The sequence below is a fragment of the Staurois parvus genome, unplaced genomic scaffold, assembly GCF_062004578.1.
Source record: "Staurois parvus isolate SC_StPar_1 unplaced genomic scaffold, SC_StPar_1.0 ptg000575l, whole genome shotgun sequence".
NCBI classification, from domain to species: Eukaryota; Metazoa; Chordata; class Amphibia; order Anura; family Ranidae; genus Staurois; species Staurois parvus.
In genome coordinates this window covers 2,806,625-2,823,535 of record NW_028318371.1, presented here as the reverse complement: position 1 = coordinate 2,823,535, position 16,911 = coordinate 2,806,625, and the positions used below count along the sequence as shown (strand labels likewise).

The 16,911-nt window shown below is 43.0% G+C and overlaps 1 protein-coding gene across 1 annotated transcript in view; it reads right to left on the bottom strand.

The window, feature by feature from the left end:
* Positions 1 to 1,565: 1,565 nt before the first annotated feature.
* Positions 1,566 to 16,911, bottom strand: part of LOC149450334 (cytochrome P450 2C29-like) — a 55,471-nt gene continuing 40,125 nt past the window's right edge. The window contains exons 8-10 of the mRNA XM_089691977.1: positions 13,027 to 13,214; positions 9,927 to 10,068; positions 1,566 to 1,845 (exon numbers count right to left, since the gene is read on the bottom strand). Of these exons, the coding sequence (XP_089548103.1) occupies positions 1,649 to 1,845; positions 9,927 to 10,068; positions 13,027 to 13,214 (527 nt within the window). The 3' untranslated portion in view covers positions 1,566 to 1,648. The remainder of the gene's footprint in view (positions 1,846 to 9,926; positions 10,069 to 13,026; positions 13,215 to 16,911) is intronic.

The following is a 16,911-nucleotide window of genomic DNA, read 5'->3' as shown; positions in this document are numbered from 1 at the left end:
TCTCAGGCATCAACTATAAACGGCCAAAACTGGCCAGGTGCAAAGAAGGGAAAGAATAATCGATCCAAGATTCCACATTTTTGAGAAACTTAGTGAGAGAGTCCTTTAAAATGCTGGACTTCTGTTCATTGATCATTAAAGTGGTCATATGGTCTTTTGCTCTTTTAAAGAAGACAGATGGTTTCTTCCAGGCCTGTGGAATGGTCCGCTTAGCAGACAAAAAATAAATTGGAAGCAAATTTCTGAATGAGGCAATGTAGTGGAGCTAACATGGCATCCTTAACAATCGTCAGGTAAAACAGTATGTAAGAGACCTAAGACTCTGGACCAAAAACCAGTCAACTGCAGACACGCCGACCAAATATGTAAGACATCCCCTTGCTGGCCACAATTCATGAAGCATTTATCTCTACATCTGGAGTTTGCATGGACTGTCCAAGCAGGAACCCAGTACCACCACATGAGCATTTATATTAGATTTTCAACTCTGGTGGTCTATATTTACAGTGGCCTAAGAAGCAACATTACATTGATCCAACAGGAGAAACTATTCAGTGACATTACAATATTACACATGTGGACAGGGGCGGACTGACAACTCATGGGGCCCCCGGGCAATAGGGGATCATGAGGCCCCTGTGTCCTTGCCCAAACTCAAAACAGCCTATGAAAAAGGTACCAGGGGCATCTCATGGGGCCCCCTACTGACCCCGGGCCCTCGGGCAGTGCCCGAGTTTCCAAATGGTCAGTCCGCCCCTGCGTGTGGAAAATATGTATGCACCATATTTCTAACCTGGTTGAATTAGATTGTAAGCTTGAAAGAGCAGGGCCCTCAATCCCCTCATGTTTTGCATTGTATTGGTATTGTTCTGTCACATGTTCTGTCCCCCTCTGTAATGTACAGCGCTGAGCTAACTATTGGCGCTTTATAAATACTGTATAATAATAATAATAATTATCCTTGTAGAGTTCAATGGAGAAATACACTGATACAGGTGCTTGGATGGTGTTTATTTGCGGTTTTCTACACATAAGTTGGATTGAACATAACCTGGATTGAAAATTTCATTTATAACATTTTTGTCTGGTCTATGGGAAGATTCGAAGACATGTCCACAGTTTGTCTCTCTTGCAATCCTATGTATTTTGTATGTAACTATTTATACATGAGCGGAGCCCAACTGATTTTTATAATATTGTTTTTAAACAGTTTGGACAGATGAAAAAAAAACATGCAAAAGTGTTAATTGTGTTGTATTATTATTATGATACTTGTATATTGAGGTCCATCACAAACCCCTATGATGAGGTCCATCACAAACCCCTATGATGAGGTCCATCACAAACCCCTAAGATGAGGTCCATCACAAACCCCTAAGATGAGGTCCATCACAAACCCCTATGATGAGGTCCATCACAAACCCCTAAGATGAGGTCCATCACAAACCCCTATGATGAGGTCCATCACAAACCCCTAAGATGAGGTCCATCACAAACCCCTAAGATGAGGTCCATCACAAACCCCTAAGATGAGGTCCATCACAAACCCCTAAGATGAGGTCCATCACAAACTCCTAAGATGAGGTCCATCACAAACCCCTAAGATGAGGTCCATCACAAACCCCTAAGATGCTTTTTTCATAACAAGTTACTTGGTGGGTAATGCTCGGGGCACGGCACATAGCTTAGCATTAGACACAACGTCACGTTTATTAGCATGCAGCCATTTGGAGTCCCGACAATCATCTCCTGGGGGCAGCTTGAAGGTGAATTTCTGGAGCAGAGCAGAGAGGAGAAGGAAGAGCTCCATTCGGGCCAAACCCTCTCCGGGACAAACACGCTTTCCTGTAGAAGAGTTGAGGAAAATGAGGCAGCGTTATGAATCCACACAAGCAACATGGCTGTTTTACTCTGTTTAATATTTTATCAAATGCATCAAAGTTTTGCTCAGCCCAGATTAGTAACACAGATTATAATGACACTAATTGTAAATACAATATTTGTTAGAAATAATGTGCACAAGGTTATAGATCAATGCAGAACAAGAACTGAGGAGGGAATCCCCAGATTAATGTAGGGATTCACCAATCCAATAGTTTGTAAACTGTTGGAGGGGATGATAAGGGACCATATTCAAGAATTTGCTGATGAAAAAAAAAGTATCATTAGCGGGAACCAGCATGGCTTTATGAAAGATTATTCTTGCCAGACCAACCTGTTAACATTCTATGAGGAAGTGAGCTGTAATCTGGATAGAGGAAAGCCGGTGGATGTAGTGTATCTAGATTTCACCAAAGCGTTTGACACGATACCCTATAAACGCTTAATGTGCAAATTGAGGTCTGCCGGCATCAACAATAGTGTATATACCTGGAGAGAAAGTTGGTTGCAGGGGCAATGCAAAGGGTGGTGATAAACAGCGTAACTTCTGAATAGTCAGGAGTTGTGAGTGGGGTGCCCCAGGGCTCTGTCCTGGGACCAATTCTGTTTAACTGGTTTATAAATGACATAGAGATTAGTATATATACACTATATTACCAAAAGAATTGACAACTTTCCAAATCATTGGATTCAAGTGTTCCAATCACCTCCGTGGCCACAGGTGTACAAAATGAAGCCCCTAGGCATGCAGACGGCTTATACAAATATTTGTGAAAGAATGGGTCGCTCTCAGGAGCTCAGTGACTCCAAGAGTGGTCCTGTGATAGGTGGCCACCTGGGCAATAAGTCCATCCATGACATTTCCTGGCTACTAAATATTCCACGCTCAACTGTTAGTGGGATTATAACGAAGTAACTGGGAACAACAGCAACTCAGCCACCAAGTTTTAGGTCATGTAAAATGACAGAGCGGGTCAGCACATGCTAAAGCGCACAGTGCGCAGAAGTCACCAACTATCTGCAGAGTCAATAGCTAAAGACCTCCAAACTTCGTGTGGCCTTTCAGATTAGCACAACAGTGCATAGAGAGCTTCATGGAATGGGTTTCCATGGCCAAGCAGCTGCATCTAAGTGCAATGCAAAGCGTCAGATGCAGTGGTGTAAAGCACACCGCCACTGCACTCTAGAGCAGTGGAGACATGTTCTCTGCAGTGACCAATCATGCTTCTCTGTCTGGAAATCTGATGGACATGTCTGGGTTTTGTGGTTGACAAGAGAACAGTAGTTGCCTAACAGCATTGTGTCAAGTGTAAAGTTTGGTGGAGTGGAGGTTATGGTGTGGAGCTGTTTAAGGGTTGGCCTCTTAGTTCCAGTGAAGGGAACTCTTAAGGCGTCAGCATACCAAGACATTTTAGATAATTTCATGCTCCCAATTTTGTGGGAAGAGTTTGGGGATGGCCCCTTCCTGTTCCAACATGACTGCGCACCAGTACACAAAGCAAGGTCCATAAAGACATGGAGGAGCCAGTTTGGGGTGGAGGAACTTGACTGGCCTGCACCGAGTCCTGACCTCAACCCCATAGAACACCTTTGGGATGAATTAGAGCGGAGACTGCAAGCCAGGCCTCCTCCCCCGACATCAGTGCCTGACCTGACAAATGTGCTTCTGGAAGAATGGTCCAACCTTTCCATAGACACCCTCCTAAACCTTATGGACGGCCTTCCCAGAAGAGTTGAAGCTGTTATAGCTGCAAAGGGCGGGGCCAACTCAATAATGAACCCTACGGACTAAGACTGGGGGGACATTAAAGTTTGTGTGCGTGGAAAGGCAGGCGGCCCAATACTTTTGGCAATATAGTGTATTTTTCAGTGTGTTCACATATAGTCTTTGAAAAATTCTCATTTTTAGTCCTGTGCTCATGGATGCCAATATTCCCTCCAAGTCTAAGTCCTAGAGAACAGCCTCATCCTTGGAAAATTTGCTCTACTTAAGTTGAGTGTTTTTATCTTTCCAGTATGTGCTTGTTGTTTACAACTAACATTAAATTAAATCATGTTATGGTCACTGCTACCCAGATTTTCTTTTATATGAACATTAGTAATAAGCTCTGTATGGTTTCAGATTACCAGGTCCAGCAGAGCATCATTCCTAGTTGGGGACTTTATGAATTGTACCATAAAATTGTCTTGTAATAAGTTTAAAACATTTTGCCCTTTAACTGTTCCTGCAGTGCCATTACTCCAGTTCATTTCTGTGTAGGTAAAATCCCCCATTATTATCACTGTCACAGCCCTTTCTATCTAGGCAAGGAGCTGAGTCTCCGCCTATAAAAAAAACTCTGATTACCTTTGTAGTACGCACCCCCATGTGCAGTTCCACCCATAATGCTTCAGCCTCATCACACTTTCCATCAACTAGGTCCTCTTTCACACTCAGTCTGAGATCACTTCTCACATAGAGACAGACACCACCACCTTTCCTATTTACCCTGACTCTCCGAAAGAGAACATAGCCAGGAATATTAATGGCCCAGTCATGTGAAGAATGAAACCAAGATTCAGCAATACCAATTCATTCATAGTTCTTTTTGTGCACCAACACTTCCAACTCACCTATTTTACTTGGCAGACTTCTGATATTGGTGAACATTAGAGATGAGCGAATCGAAGTAGCCGAAGTGGAATTCGAGTCGAATATCGGAAAAATTTCGATTCGCGCCGAATCCGAAAAATAGCCTAATTCGGACGCGCGAATCAAAATTTTTCCGAAAATGGCGGCTGACATGTGCGGCGACGGAGCGGGGATGTCTGGGAAGGCGCGCAGACAAGGCGCGCTGACCCATAATGCATTCCTCAACGACATGTGATCGCATCAGCCAATCAGCAGCCAGCCAGCTAGCACTGTGTAATGGTCGAGCTATAAATAGCGGCCATTTTGGAATTCTTCATTTGCCTGCAGTCATTGAACAGAGGCAGACCGCTCTGTATTAGGGACAGGGACAGAGTTAGGGCCACAGAAACGATACTTGGGGACAGAGAAACGATACTTAGGGACAGAGAACTATTACTCAGGGACACAGAATTGTTATTGAGTGCCAGAGAATTGTTATTTAGGGCCACAGAAACGTTATTAGGGCCACAGAATTGTTACTCAGGGACAGACAGAATTGTTACTGAGTGCCAGAGAATTGTTACTTAGGGCCACAGAAACTTTAGTTAGGGCCACAGAATTGTTACTCAGGGACAGACACAGAATTGTTACTGAGGGCCACAGAACTGTTACTTAGGGCCACAGAATTGTTACTCGCACAGACACAGAATTGTTACTCGCACAGACACAGAATTGTTACTGAGGGCCACAGAACTGTTACTTAGGGCCACAGAATTGTTACTCGCACAGACACAGAATTGTTACACAGGGACACAGAACTGTTACTGAGGGCCACAGAACCGTTACTTAGGGCCACAGAATTGTTACTCGCACAGACACAGAATTGTTACTCGCACAGACACAGAATTGTTACTGAGGGCCACAGAACTGTTAGTTAGGGCCACAGAATTGTTACTCGCACAGACACAGAATTGTTACTCGCACAGACACAGAATTGTTACTGAGGGCCACAGAACTGTTACTTGGGGCCACAGAAACGTTAATCAGGGACACAGAATTGTTACTGAGGGCCACAGAACTGTTACTTAGGGCCACAGAATTGTTACTCGCACAGACACAGAATTGTTACACAGGGACACAGAACTGTTACTGAGGGCCACAGAACCGTTACTTAGGGCCACAGAATTGTTACTCGCACAGACACAGAATTGTTACTCGCACAGACACAGAATTGTTACTCGCACAGACACAGAATTGTTACTCAGGGACACAGAACTGTTACTGAGGGCCACAGAACTGTTACTTAGGGCCACAGAATTGTTGCTCGCACAGACACAGAATTCTTACTCGCACAGACACAGAATTGTTACTCAGGGACACAGAACTGTTACTTAGGGCCACAGAACTGTTAGTTAGGGCCACAGAATTGTTACTCGCACAGACACAGAATTGTTACTCGCACAGACACAGAATTGTTACTGAGGGCCACAGAACTGTTACTTGGGGCCACAGAAACGTTAATCAGGGACACAGAATTGTTACTGAGGGCCACAGAACTGTTAGGGCCACAGAATTGTTACTCGCACAGACACAGAATTGTTACTCGCACAGACACAGAATTGTTACTGAGGGCCACAGAACTGTTACTTGGGGCCACAGAAACGTTAATCAGGGACACAGAATTGTTACTGAGGGCCACAGAACTGTTACTTAGGGCCACAGAATTGTTACTCGCACAGACACAGAATTGTTACTCGCACAGACACAGAATTGTTACTGAGGGCCACAGAACTGTTACTTAGGGCCACAGAATTGTTACTCGCACAGACACAGAATTGTTACACAGGGACACAGAACTGTTACTGAGGGCCACAGAACCGTTACTTAGGGCCACAGAATTGTTACTCGCACAGACACAGAATTGTTACTCGCACAGACACAGAAATGTTACTCGCACAGACACAGAATTGTTACTCGCACAGACACAGAATTGTTACTCAGGGACACAGAACTGTTACTGAGGGCCACAGAACTGTTACTTAGGGCCACAGAATTGTTACTCGCACAGACACAGAATTGTTACACAGGGACACAGAACTGTTACTGAGGGCCACAGAACCGTTACTTAGGGCCACAGAATTGTTACTCGCACAGACACAGAATTGTTACTCGCACAGACACAGAATTGTTACTCAGGGACACAGAACTGTTACTGAGGGCCACAGAACTGTTACTTAGGGCCACAGAATTGTTGCTCGCACAGACACAGAATTCTTACTCGCACAGACACAGAATTGTTACTCAGGGACACAGAACTGTTACTTATGGGCCACAGAACTGTTAGTTAGGGCCACAGAATTGTTACTCGCACAGACACAAAATTGTTACTCGCACAGACACAGAATTGTTACTGAGGGCCACAGAACTGTTACTTAGGGCCACAGAATTGTTACTCGCACAGACACAGAATTGTTACACAGGGACACAGAACTGTTACTGAGGGCCACAGAACCGTTACTTAGGGCCACAGAATTGTTACTCGCACAGACACAGAATTGTTACTCGCACAGACACAGAATTGTTACTCAGGGACACAGAACTGTTACTGAGGGCCACAGAACTGTTACTTAGGGCCACAGAATTGTTGCTCGCACAGACACAGAATTCTTACTCGCACAGACACAGAATTGTTACTCAGGGACACAGAACTGTTAGTTAGGGCCACAGAATTGTTAGTTAGGGCCACAGAATTGTTACTCGCACAGACACAGAATTGTTACTGAGGGCCACAGAACTGTTACTTGGGGCCACAGAAACGTTAATCAGGGACACAGAATTGTTACTGAGGGCCACAGAACTGTTAGGGCCACAGAATTGTTACTCGCACAGACACAGAATTGTTACTCGCACAGACACAGAATTGTTACTGAGGGCCACAGAACTGTTACTTGGGGCCACAGAAACGTTAATCAGGGACGCAGAATTGTTACTGAGGGCCACAGAACTGTTACTTAGGGCCACAGAATTGTTACTCGCACAGACACAGAATTGTTACTCGCACAGACACAGAATTGTTACTGAGGGCCACAGAACTGTTACTTAGGGCCACAGAATTGTTACTCGCACAGACACAGAATTGTTACACAGGGACACAGAACTGTTACTGAGGGCCACAGAACCGTTACTTAGGGCCACAGAATTGTTACTCACACAGACACAGAATTTTTACTCAGGGACACAGAACTGTTACTGAGGGCCACAGAACTGTTACTTAGGGCCACAGAATTGTTACTCGCACAGACACAGAATTGTAACACAGGGACACAGAACTGTTACTGAGGGCCACAGAACCGTTACTTAGGGCCACAGAATTGTTACTCGCACAGACACAGAATTGTTACTCACACAGACACAGAATTGTTACTCGCACAGACACAGAATTGTTACTCAGGGACACAGAACTGTTACTGAGGGCCACAGAACTGTTACTTAGGGCCACAGAATTGTTGCTCGCACAGACACAGAATTCTTACTCGCACAGACACAGAATTGTTACTCAGGGACACAGAACTGTTACTTATGGGCCACAGAACTGTTAGTTAGGGCCACAGAATTGTTACTCGCACAGACACAGAATTGTTACTCGCACAGACACAGAATTGTTACTGAGGGCCACAGAACTGTTACTTGGGGCCACAGAAACGTTAATCAGGGACACAGAATTGTTACTGAGGGCCACAGAACTGTTACTTAGGGCCACAGAATTGTTACTCGCACAGACACAGAAATGTTACTGAGGGCCACAGAACTGTGTGTGGGACTAGTGACTAATAACTAGGCCCGAACACTGTCACATGGTTGAGGGATGACATCAGCATCCCATGTAAGCGCCAACAATGGATATTCTGCAGGATGAATGACAGTGGAAGGACTGGCAATGGAGCACTGTGAAGGTGGTAAGGGGGAAGTATTAGGTGGTTGAGGGTGTCTCTTTTCCCTAAGTGGGCAAGGCAACAAGGTCTCTTTAAAAACAAGGCTTGACAACATTTGCTTAGAATCTAGAAGCTAGCTAAAAAAGTTAGGAGTCAGGTTTTTTTAGCGTAACATGGGTTGTCAGCGCCCGCGACTTCACACAATGCAATTTGCCTGGTGACAATCACAGCAAAACTGCACCACGTTGTAGGCCCTATTGAAAATAATGGCACTTGAACCTGCATTTTGCGATCACAACAATTTTGCTGCAATCCTAAAACTCCCAGGTGTGAATAGAGCCTCCCTAGTTCACACATATTGTACGCGATTCTGGACCGGTTCTGAAACTCACAGGTTCGCATGTCAGGCTAGATTGTTGTGTTCCTATTGAGGTAGTTCACAAATATATGATCCACACGCATTGTATTTTGAGTGCCATCATTAACTGTGCCAGTTTTTAGTGGTGCAGTCCAGACTCGCAAGTGATAGAGTACAGTGGCATGCGGAGATAAGTGTTCACATAGGAATGCTATTGACAGGAGTTTTTGCGCTGAAGCCTATGGGGAGTGACTTCCAGTTGAAGCCTATGGGGAGTGACTTCCAGCTGAAGCCTATGGGGAGTGACTTCCAGCTGAAGCCTATGGGAAGTGACTTCCAGCTGAAGCCTATGGGCCACGACTTCCAGCTGAAGCCTATGGGCCACGACTTTCCACAGAAGCCTATGGGGCGTGACTTTCCACAGAAGCCTATGGGGCGTGACTTTCCACAGAAGCCTATGGGGCGTGACTTTCCACAGAAGCCTATGGGGCGTGACTTTCTACAGAAGCCTATGGGGCGTGACTTTCCACAGAAGCCTATGGGGCGTGACTTTCCACAGAAGCCTATGGGGCATGACTTTCCACAGAAGCCTATGGGGCGTGACTTTCCACAGAAGCCTATGGGGCTTGACTATCCACAGAAGCCTATGGGGCGTGACTTTCCACAGAAGCCTATGGGGCGTGACTTTCCACAGAAGCCTATGAGGCGTGACTTTCCACAGAAGCCTATGGGGCGCGACTTTCCATGAAAGCCTATGGGGCGCGACTTTCCATGAAAGCCTATGGGGCGCGACTTCCCACTGAAGTCTATGGGGCGCGACTTCCCCTTTGAAGTCTATGGGAGGCAGTATGTGAAGCCAGGTGCCAGGAGGCAATTTCTAGTAGCCATGGTGAACTGGCGCCTGGGATTTGTTGAGCTCTGCTTTAAAAACTCTACAAGAAGCAGGGGCGGACTGACAACTCATGGGGCCCCCGGGCGATAGGGGGCCCTCGGGCAGTGCCCGAGTTTCCAAATAGTCAGTCCGCCCCTGACAAGAAGTCAGATCTTCAGACACTTGTGTGATATATTTCTATGTATTTCAGTGAAGAAATTGTTTACTTTACCCCAGCCTGGCACTGACAGAATAATGTTTTGGATTTCTTACCGGCTGAGAATGGCATGAAGGCCACCCGATTGCGGAACTGTCCCTCCTCATCCAGGAAGTGTCCAGGATTGAACCTTTCTGGTGTTTCCCATTGAGAGGGGTCATTAAGCACCGATGTCAGGAATGGGATGATGATGGCACCCTGGTAAAGGAGAGACTCACTATTATACATGAGAACAATCACATTATAAATTTAGGCCAGAGGTTTAAAGCCAAAGGTTACCAGCAAGATTCTATTAGTAACACGATCCAAGAAGTTGGGAACACAAATAGAGACGTGTTGTTGGTAGATCGAGAGAAAAATGAGGAACAGAAAGATCAGCTTGTAATATGTTTAGACTTTAATGTCCATTATAAGAAAGTGGAAACTATCTTTAGAAAAAATTGGTCATTATTGAAAGCTGATCCGGCCCTGAAAGAGATAATATCAGATTTCCCCAGTTTCAGATATAGAAAAGCCCCATCATTAAGAGACAAAATCGTTAAAAATGTTCTTGATCCACCCAATAAAAAGAATGTCACCTTTCTGGATATAAATGGGTTTTTTCCATGTAGAACTTGTTATGCGTGCAAAGCTACAAAAGGCAAGAATAAGAAATTGATGACTTTTTCTTCATCTGTGAGCAAGAAAGAATTTAAAATTGAAGAATGTATTACTTGTAGGACAGAGGGAGTTGTGTACGCGCTGCAATGTAGTTGCGGAATGCAATATATAGGGAGAACTAAACGACCACTTTGGGTCAGGCTCCGGGAACACGTACAAAATATAAAGAAGGGGTTCCCGAAGCATAGCGTCTCTAAGCATTTTGCCAAGTGTCACAACAAAGACCCTAGTGAATTAAAATTTTGGGGTATTACAAAATACAAGAGACATTGGCGAGGCAGTCATAAGGTGCGTACTTTGAGCCAATTAGAATCCAAGTGGATTTATAGTATGCATACTTATTTCCCTAATGGTTTGAATATCGAGTTTGATGTAAATTGTTTTATTTCTGATTTCTGAGGTATTTTGAGATGGTGCTATGGGTATAGATTTTTTATGTTTGATTATGTAAACTCATGCTTTCAGATAGTACATATGTGTGTGAGTTTATTCGGAGTTGTCCTTTATGCGCTGGTGAAGGATGTAGCTACCAATTAAAAGCAATATTCTCTGTTCTATATAAAAATATTTTAAAAAATAATTAAAATATTCTCATTAATGAAATATTCAAATATTCTTTTATTTAATTTTAATATATTTTATGATTATTCAATTTGTAGGATTATATATATACGTATGCGTCCTTATATGCAGAAGTATATGTATATTTCCGGTTAGTGTCAATTATATTTATATAATAATAGGTACGGGCTGCTTATAGGCATACATAGTTAGAGATCATTATAGTTTGGTCTATAATTAAGTGAGATATGGTCCTTTCTTTATATATTTTTATATTTTTTAAATAACAAATTAAAATATTTTAAAAGGGAATGGGTATTAGGTTGTTTTTGTTTAATATAACTAACATTGCAGTTTGGTACATTATTATATTTTTCCCTGTGTAAATGTGCCTACTGCAGAATCGGTATATATGTATTTTTGCTAGGTTTCTTTGGTGCATCATTATACACTCTTCGTTTTTCTGTGTAAATGTGCCCATTGTAGATGTAAGTCTGGCATCCTTGCATAATAGTCCCCAGTGGTCTTCAGTTTAATGGCTGCAGGAAGTATCGTTACGATTAGGCTGAATGGAATATTGATGTGGGTGGTTCCTTCTATCCTGGCCGGGTATATAAAGAGCTATCGTCACTGTGATTGACAGCCCTGATGAAGTCACGTGATATTGTGACGTAACGCGTCGGCGTAAGCGCGGTGACGTATTTCCGGCGTGGCGGCCATCTTGGTACACCTGTTATTCAGCTGTACACCCAACAAACACAGATATATCCTCATCTGAGAGCATGAGGGTCTCATGTGGACTGGCTGCTATGTAAGTGGAATTTTTTACCAACAAGTTTTATGTTCCTATGTTCCTTGGTATAATAAATATGCTACACTATGGGAGGATTCCTCTTTTTGTTCTGAGAGATTGATATTTCATCTATACCTGGAGAAGAGTTTGAGTGGGAATATTGAATTCTGAAAAGCGTTTCTGGAGTGCTGTGGTGCCTGGAGGATCTGTGAGAGGGATCCATTATTGCTCTTTGATCCGCAAGGGTCGAAGTGATGAGGTGAGAGGCTAATCCAGAAGGTGGTTGGATTCACAAGTTCTATCTACACTCAGATACCTGCACGTTTTGTTTCACCTGTGGTCACTTTATAGTATTATTGGAAACACCGTTTACATTTTTTCACTTTTAACATTTATATATTGGACTTTTTTTGCGCTTAATAAGTAAATATTATTTCACTTCACATTTGCACGTGTGATGTAACTATATGTATGTGTAATTTATGCACATGCGTATAGATTTAAGTTTTTGTTTTTTCATCTTTTGGGTGTTTGATTTGATTATTTTTGTTATCATCAAGCACTTATATATTTATTTCTTTATTATTGTCACTATATTGGATTTGTGTCATTGGATTCCACATTCACTTTAATTTGAATGTAGCGCAGCATTTATATGGTTTATAATCACATTATACATTGCACAAGCTCAATGCCAATTAAATCATGTGAATGTCTGGGTGAAAATGTAACTTATTTATCTAGCAGTAAATGTTGGAATAATGAGGAAGAGTATAGTAACGAGGAGTATTAGGTGCCCGAACAGGAAGAGGATTGTTTTTCATAAGCTTTTCTACACAACAGTAGAATACATTCTGCTAACATAAAATATTAATAGAAAAACTCAGAATGAACCGGCTGCATGAGATAATAATAATTGGCCAAGTGCAGTACAAGTAAGTGGTCATTTTTCTGGCAGGCAGAAATACATCATTTGCCTACTCCTATATGCCTACTCCCATACCCTACAACCTTCCTCCTCCATACAGATTTTATTGATTTTAGTTGCCTTTTTCTATTTTTAGCTGTGTCACATCACTATTTTCCTTATTATCTGCACTCTCTTGCATAAACACGGGCGGACGTATATCACAGTCGTATACCTTCGGGATGGTGTATCCACGGAACTTGATATCATTGGTCACGGCATGGAAGAGAGCAGTTGGTGCCAAATCTAGAACTCTCTGTATTTCATGGATGACGGCATTGGTGTACGGCAGTTGAGGTCTGTCTTCAATTCCAGGTAGACGCAATGACTGTGTCACCTCATCAATTTCCTGTTGAACCTTTGCTGAAATATAAAAAGGAGGTGGCTGTGAGTTCTTAAAAACATCTAGGGAATTGGTAGACATTTCGAAAAAAAAAAAAAAAACTGCACAGAGCTGCAGGAGATGGCTGGTTGTTTGATAGCTTCATGGAGACAACTGATGGAGTTGAGTGTTGCAAAGTATTGGGCAACTGTATAGGAAAAGTGGTACTCATCCGTAATCACCCAACATTGCAATAGTGTGCTCCCCGTCTTTCTCAAGGCTTCAGCTAGTACTGGCAAGCATTGGACAACAAACTCCATGCTTTATTCATGTGCATGGCAACACTTCGATCTATCAGATGTCTCCATGCAGCCATCAAATAACTAGTCTTCTCTTGCAGCGCTGTGCACTTGTTGGCCACGTAGTGGTCAATGAAGAATGTGACCAGTGGGTTCCATGAGACATGTAGGTATAAGGAACATTTTTTTAGGTTCTTAATCTTCACTTAAACGTCTTAAATGGTTCACTAAAGAGGTAGGTAGGATAGAAAGAGAAAAAAAATCAGCCTATAGGAGAAACAGGAGATGTAGCTGATAGAGAAGTGTATAAAAATAGCCAAAAGAAAGCCAAACACATTATCAGAGCTGCCAAGGTACAGAAAGAGGAGGAATTGGCCAAACCTATTAAGTTGGAGATAAAACCTTTTTTAGGTACTTCAGTGATGGAAGGAAAAATTGACAATGGGATCACTAAAATGAGAACTGGGCACAACACTTTTGTTGAGGGAGGCCTGGATGTAGCAAACCATTTAAACAATTACTTCTGTTCAGTCTTCCCAGTCAGAAATCATATTAGTTCTTAGTCCTCATGAACACGGGACGTTTTTACAGCGGCTGTTTGTGGCTTTTGGAGTTTTTTATCTACATCCGGTGAACTCCCCAGCATGTTATCCTAGGTATCTGTGCACACATAGGTTTTAATCAGCATTTTTTGGCTGAAACCCCCCTCAGAATTAGTGGGTTTCTAGAAGATTTTATTTAGCTGTAAAAACACTCTAACATGGCAAAACTGCGTATTTGGACCTTTTTTTTTTTAGCAAAAAATATTTTTTTCTGTGTAAAAAAAATCGTAAAAATTGCTAAACGTGGAAAAATGCAGCTAAACGCTAATGCAAAAACACTAACAAAAACCATTGAAAAACAATTTTACACAACGAACGCTGCCAGAGTTATTAACCACTTGCCCTCCTGAGGATTTACCCCCCTTAATGACCACGCCTCTTTTTGCTACCCTGCGCTGCACTAATTCAACTGATAATTGCGCGGTCATGCAATGCTGTACCATAACGAAATTTACGTCCTTTTCTTCACACAAATAGAGCTTTCTTTCGGTGGTATTTGATCACCTGTCCGCTTTTTATTTTTCACGCTATAAACAAAAAAAGGCCAAAAATTTTGAAGAAAAACTATATTTTTTACTTTCAGCTATAAAAAATATATAGTAAACTCAAAGTTAGATATAAAATTCAGGCCAAAATGTATTTGGTAAAAAAAATCCCAATAAGTGTATATTGATTGCTTTGTGTGGAAGTTATAGCGTCTACAAACTATGGTATAGATACTGCAATTTACACCATTTTTTTGCTATACAGCACTGCGCTAGTTTAACGGACAATTGCGCGGTCATGCAATACGGTACATAAATTAAATTTACATTCTTTTTTTTCCCACAAATTGAGCTTTCTTTCGGTGGTATTTGATCGCCTGTGTGGTTTTTATATTTTGCGCTATAAAAAAAAAGGCTGACAATTTTGAGGAAAAAAACAATATTTTGGACTTTTTGCTATAAAACATGTCCAGTAAAAAAAATGTAAAAATCAAATTTAGTCATAAATTTCGGCCAAAATGCATTCTGCGACATGTCTTTGCTAAAAAAAAAAAAACCCAATACGTGTAAATTAATTGGTTTACGTGAAAGTTATAGCGTTTACAAATGGCGGGAAAGATACTGGGATTTTTAGTTTTTTTTTATACTAATAGTGACGGTGATCAGTGACTTATGGCGGCGGTCAGCGACTTATGGCGGGACTGCGGCGGACATTCTGACATTGGGGGGTACTGACTTGGGGTCACTGACATCCCCAGTGACACCAATACAGTAATCAGTGCAAAAAAAAAAAAACCCACTGACTGTACTAATGGCACTGGGGAGGAAGGGGTTAAGTTTATTATTCAGGGAAAGGGTTAACTGGGTGAGGGGAGTGTTTTACTAGGGGGGTGGGGCGGGGGGGTGTACTGCAGGGAACACAGCTGATCGGGAGAGAGAAACTCTTCTGTCCCGATCAGCGTATCCAGAGCTGTCAGGGAACTGACAGAAAGCACAGTTACTGCAGCTGTGCTCTCTGTCACTGATCGCCGGGACATAGCCGGTAACGACCAGCTGTGACCCGGCGACTGACATCTGCGGCTGTGATCGTCAGGACAGGTAGGGCGGCGGCGCGCCCCCTACCTGTTTTAAAAACACACGTTTTAAAACATGGTTTTGCCCAGCCGTGCCGCCCTGCCGCCGTATTTCTACAGTGGCTGGGCGGCATGTGGTTAAACTGCCCAGTGTGCATGGAGCCTAATAATGATGGTTCATTTTTCGGATTTTCAGAGACAGAGGTAGCAGAGGAACTGACTCGGTTAGAGCTTAATAAAGCAATGGGCCGTGATGGATCATCCCAGAGTTCTGAGAGAACTTTGAGGTCTAGTTGCTGAACCATTAATGGATCTTTTTAATCAATCTCTTCTAACAGGAAAAGTTCCCCAAGACTGGCAGACAGTTAATATTGTACCTATCCACAAGAAGGCCAGCTAGGTACAAGGTGGCAATTACAGGCCAGTGAGTTTAACATTGGTACTAGTCAAGTTAATGGAATCACTCCTGAAAAGAAGGATCAGTGATCACTTAAAAACACACAACTTGCTGGACCGAAAGCAGCATGGCTTTACTGGTGGCAGATCATATCAGACTAATCTAACTAATTTTTTTTTTACTATATTACCAATATGCTGTGGACACAGCCTACCCTAGCTAAGCATTTGATACAGTTCTGCATAATGATCTAATACAAAAGTTGTGCTTATCCCTTGGGTGGTTCAGTGAATACACATGTAGTACCCTCCTAGTTAGCTAGGGGGAGCTAGTTAGGTTTTTTAGTTAGAAAAGCTGAGCAGCAGCCTGGGTGATAGTCAGCTGGGTCAAATGTAGGTCAGGGCTGAGAGGCTCTGCAGATCACTTCCTTGATGCCTCCCCCTGCTCTAGAATTTTGGAGAAGATTCTAGAAGCAGTGAGCGGGAATGAGGAGGGGCTGGTCTGCCTACTCAAGGAACTCTGGACAGTCCCCAAGCAGGAGGCTTGGCATGGGTCCAGCCATTAAGTGTGACTGAGCCTACTCAGCAGCAGCAGAGTTCGGGTGGAAGATGTGAGGAAGCCCACATTGAAGGGGCCTACCTACAGGCAGGAAGATGGAAAGGAGGATCTCTCATCCTCACTGGCCCCCAAAGCAAGCACCACCTGTAGAGCCAGGAAAGGAGTTGGCCAGCAGAAGACCTAAAGGCAGCCAACTACCTACACCAGCTCACAGGAGAGTGACTGAGTGAGTAATCCTACACCTCAAGGGGAAGACAGCACTCTGGTGGGAAACCTCATTAGCTCATTGCCGGGACTGTTCAACTTACTGTGGTAGGCACTGGA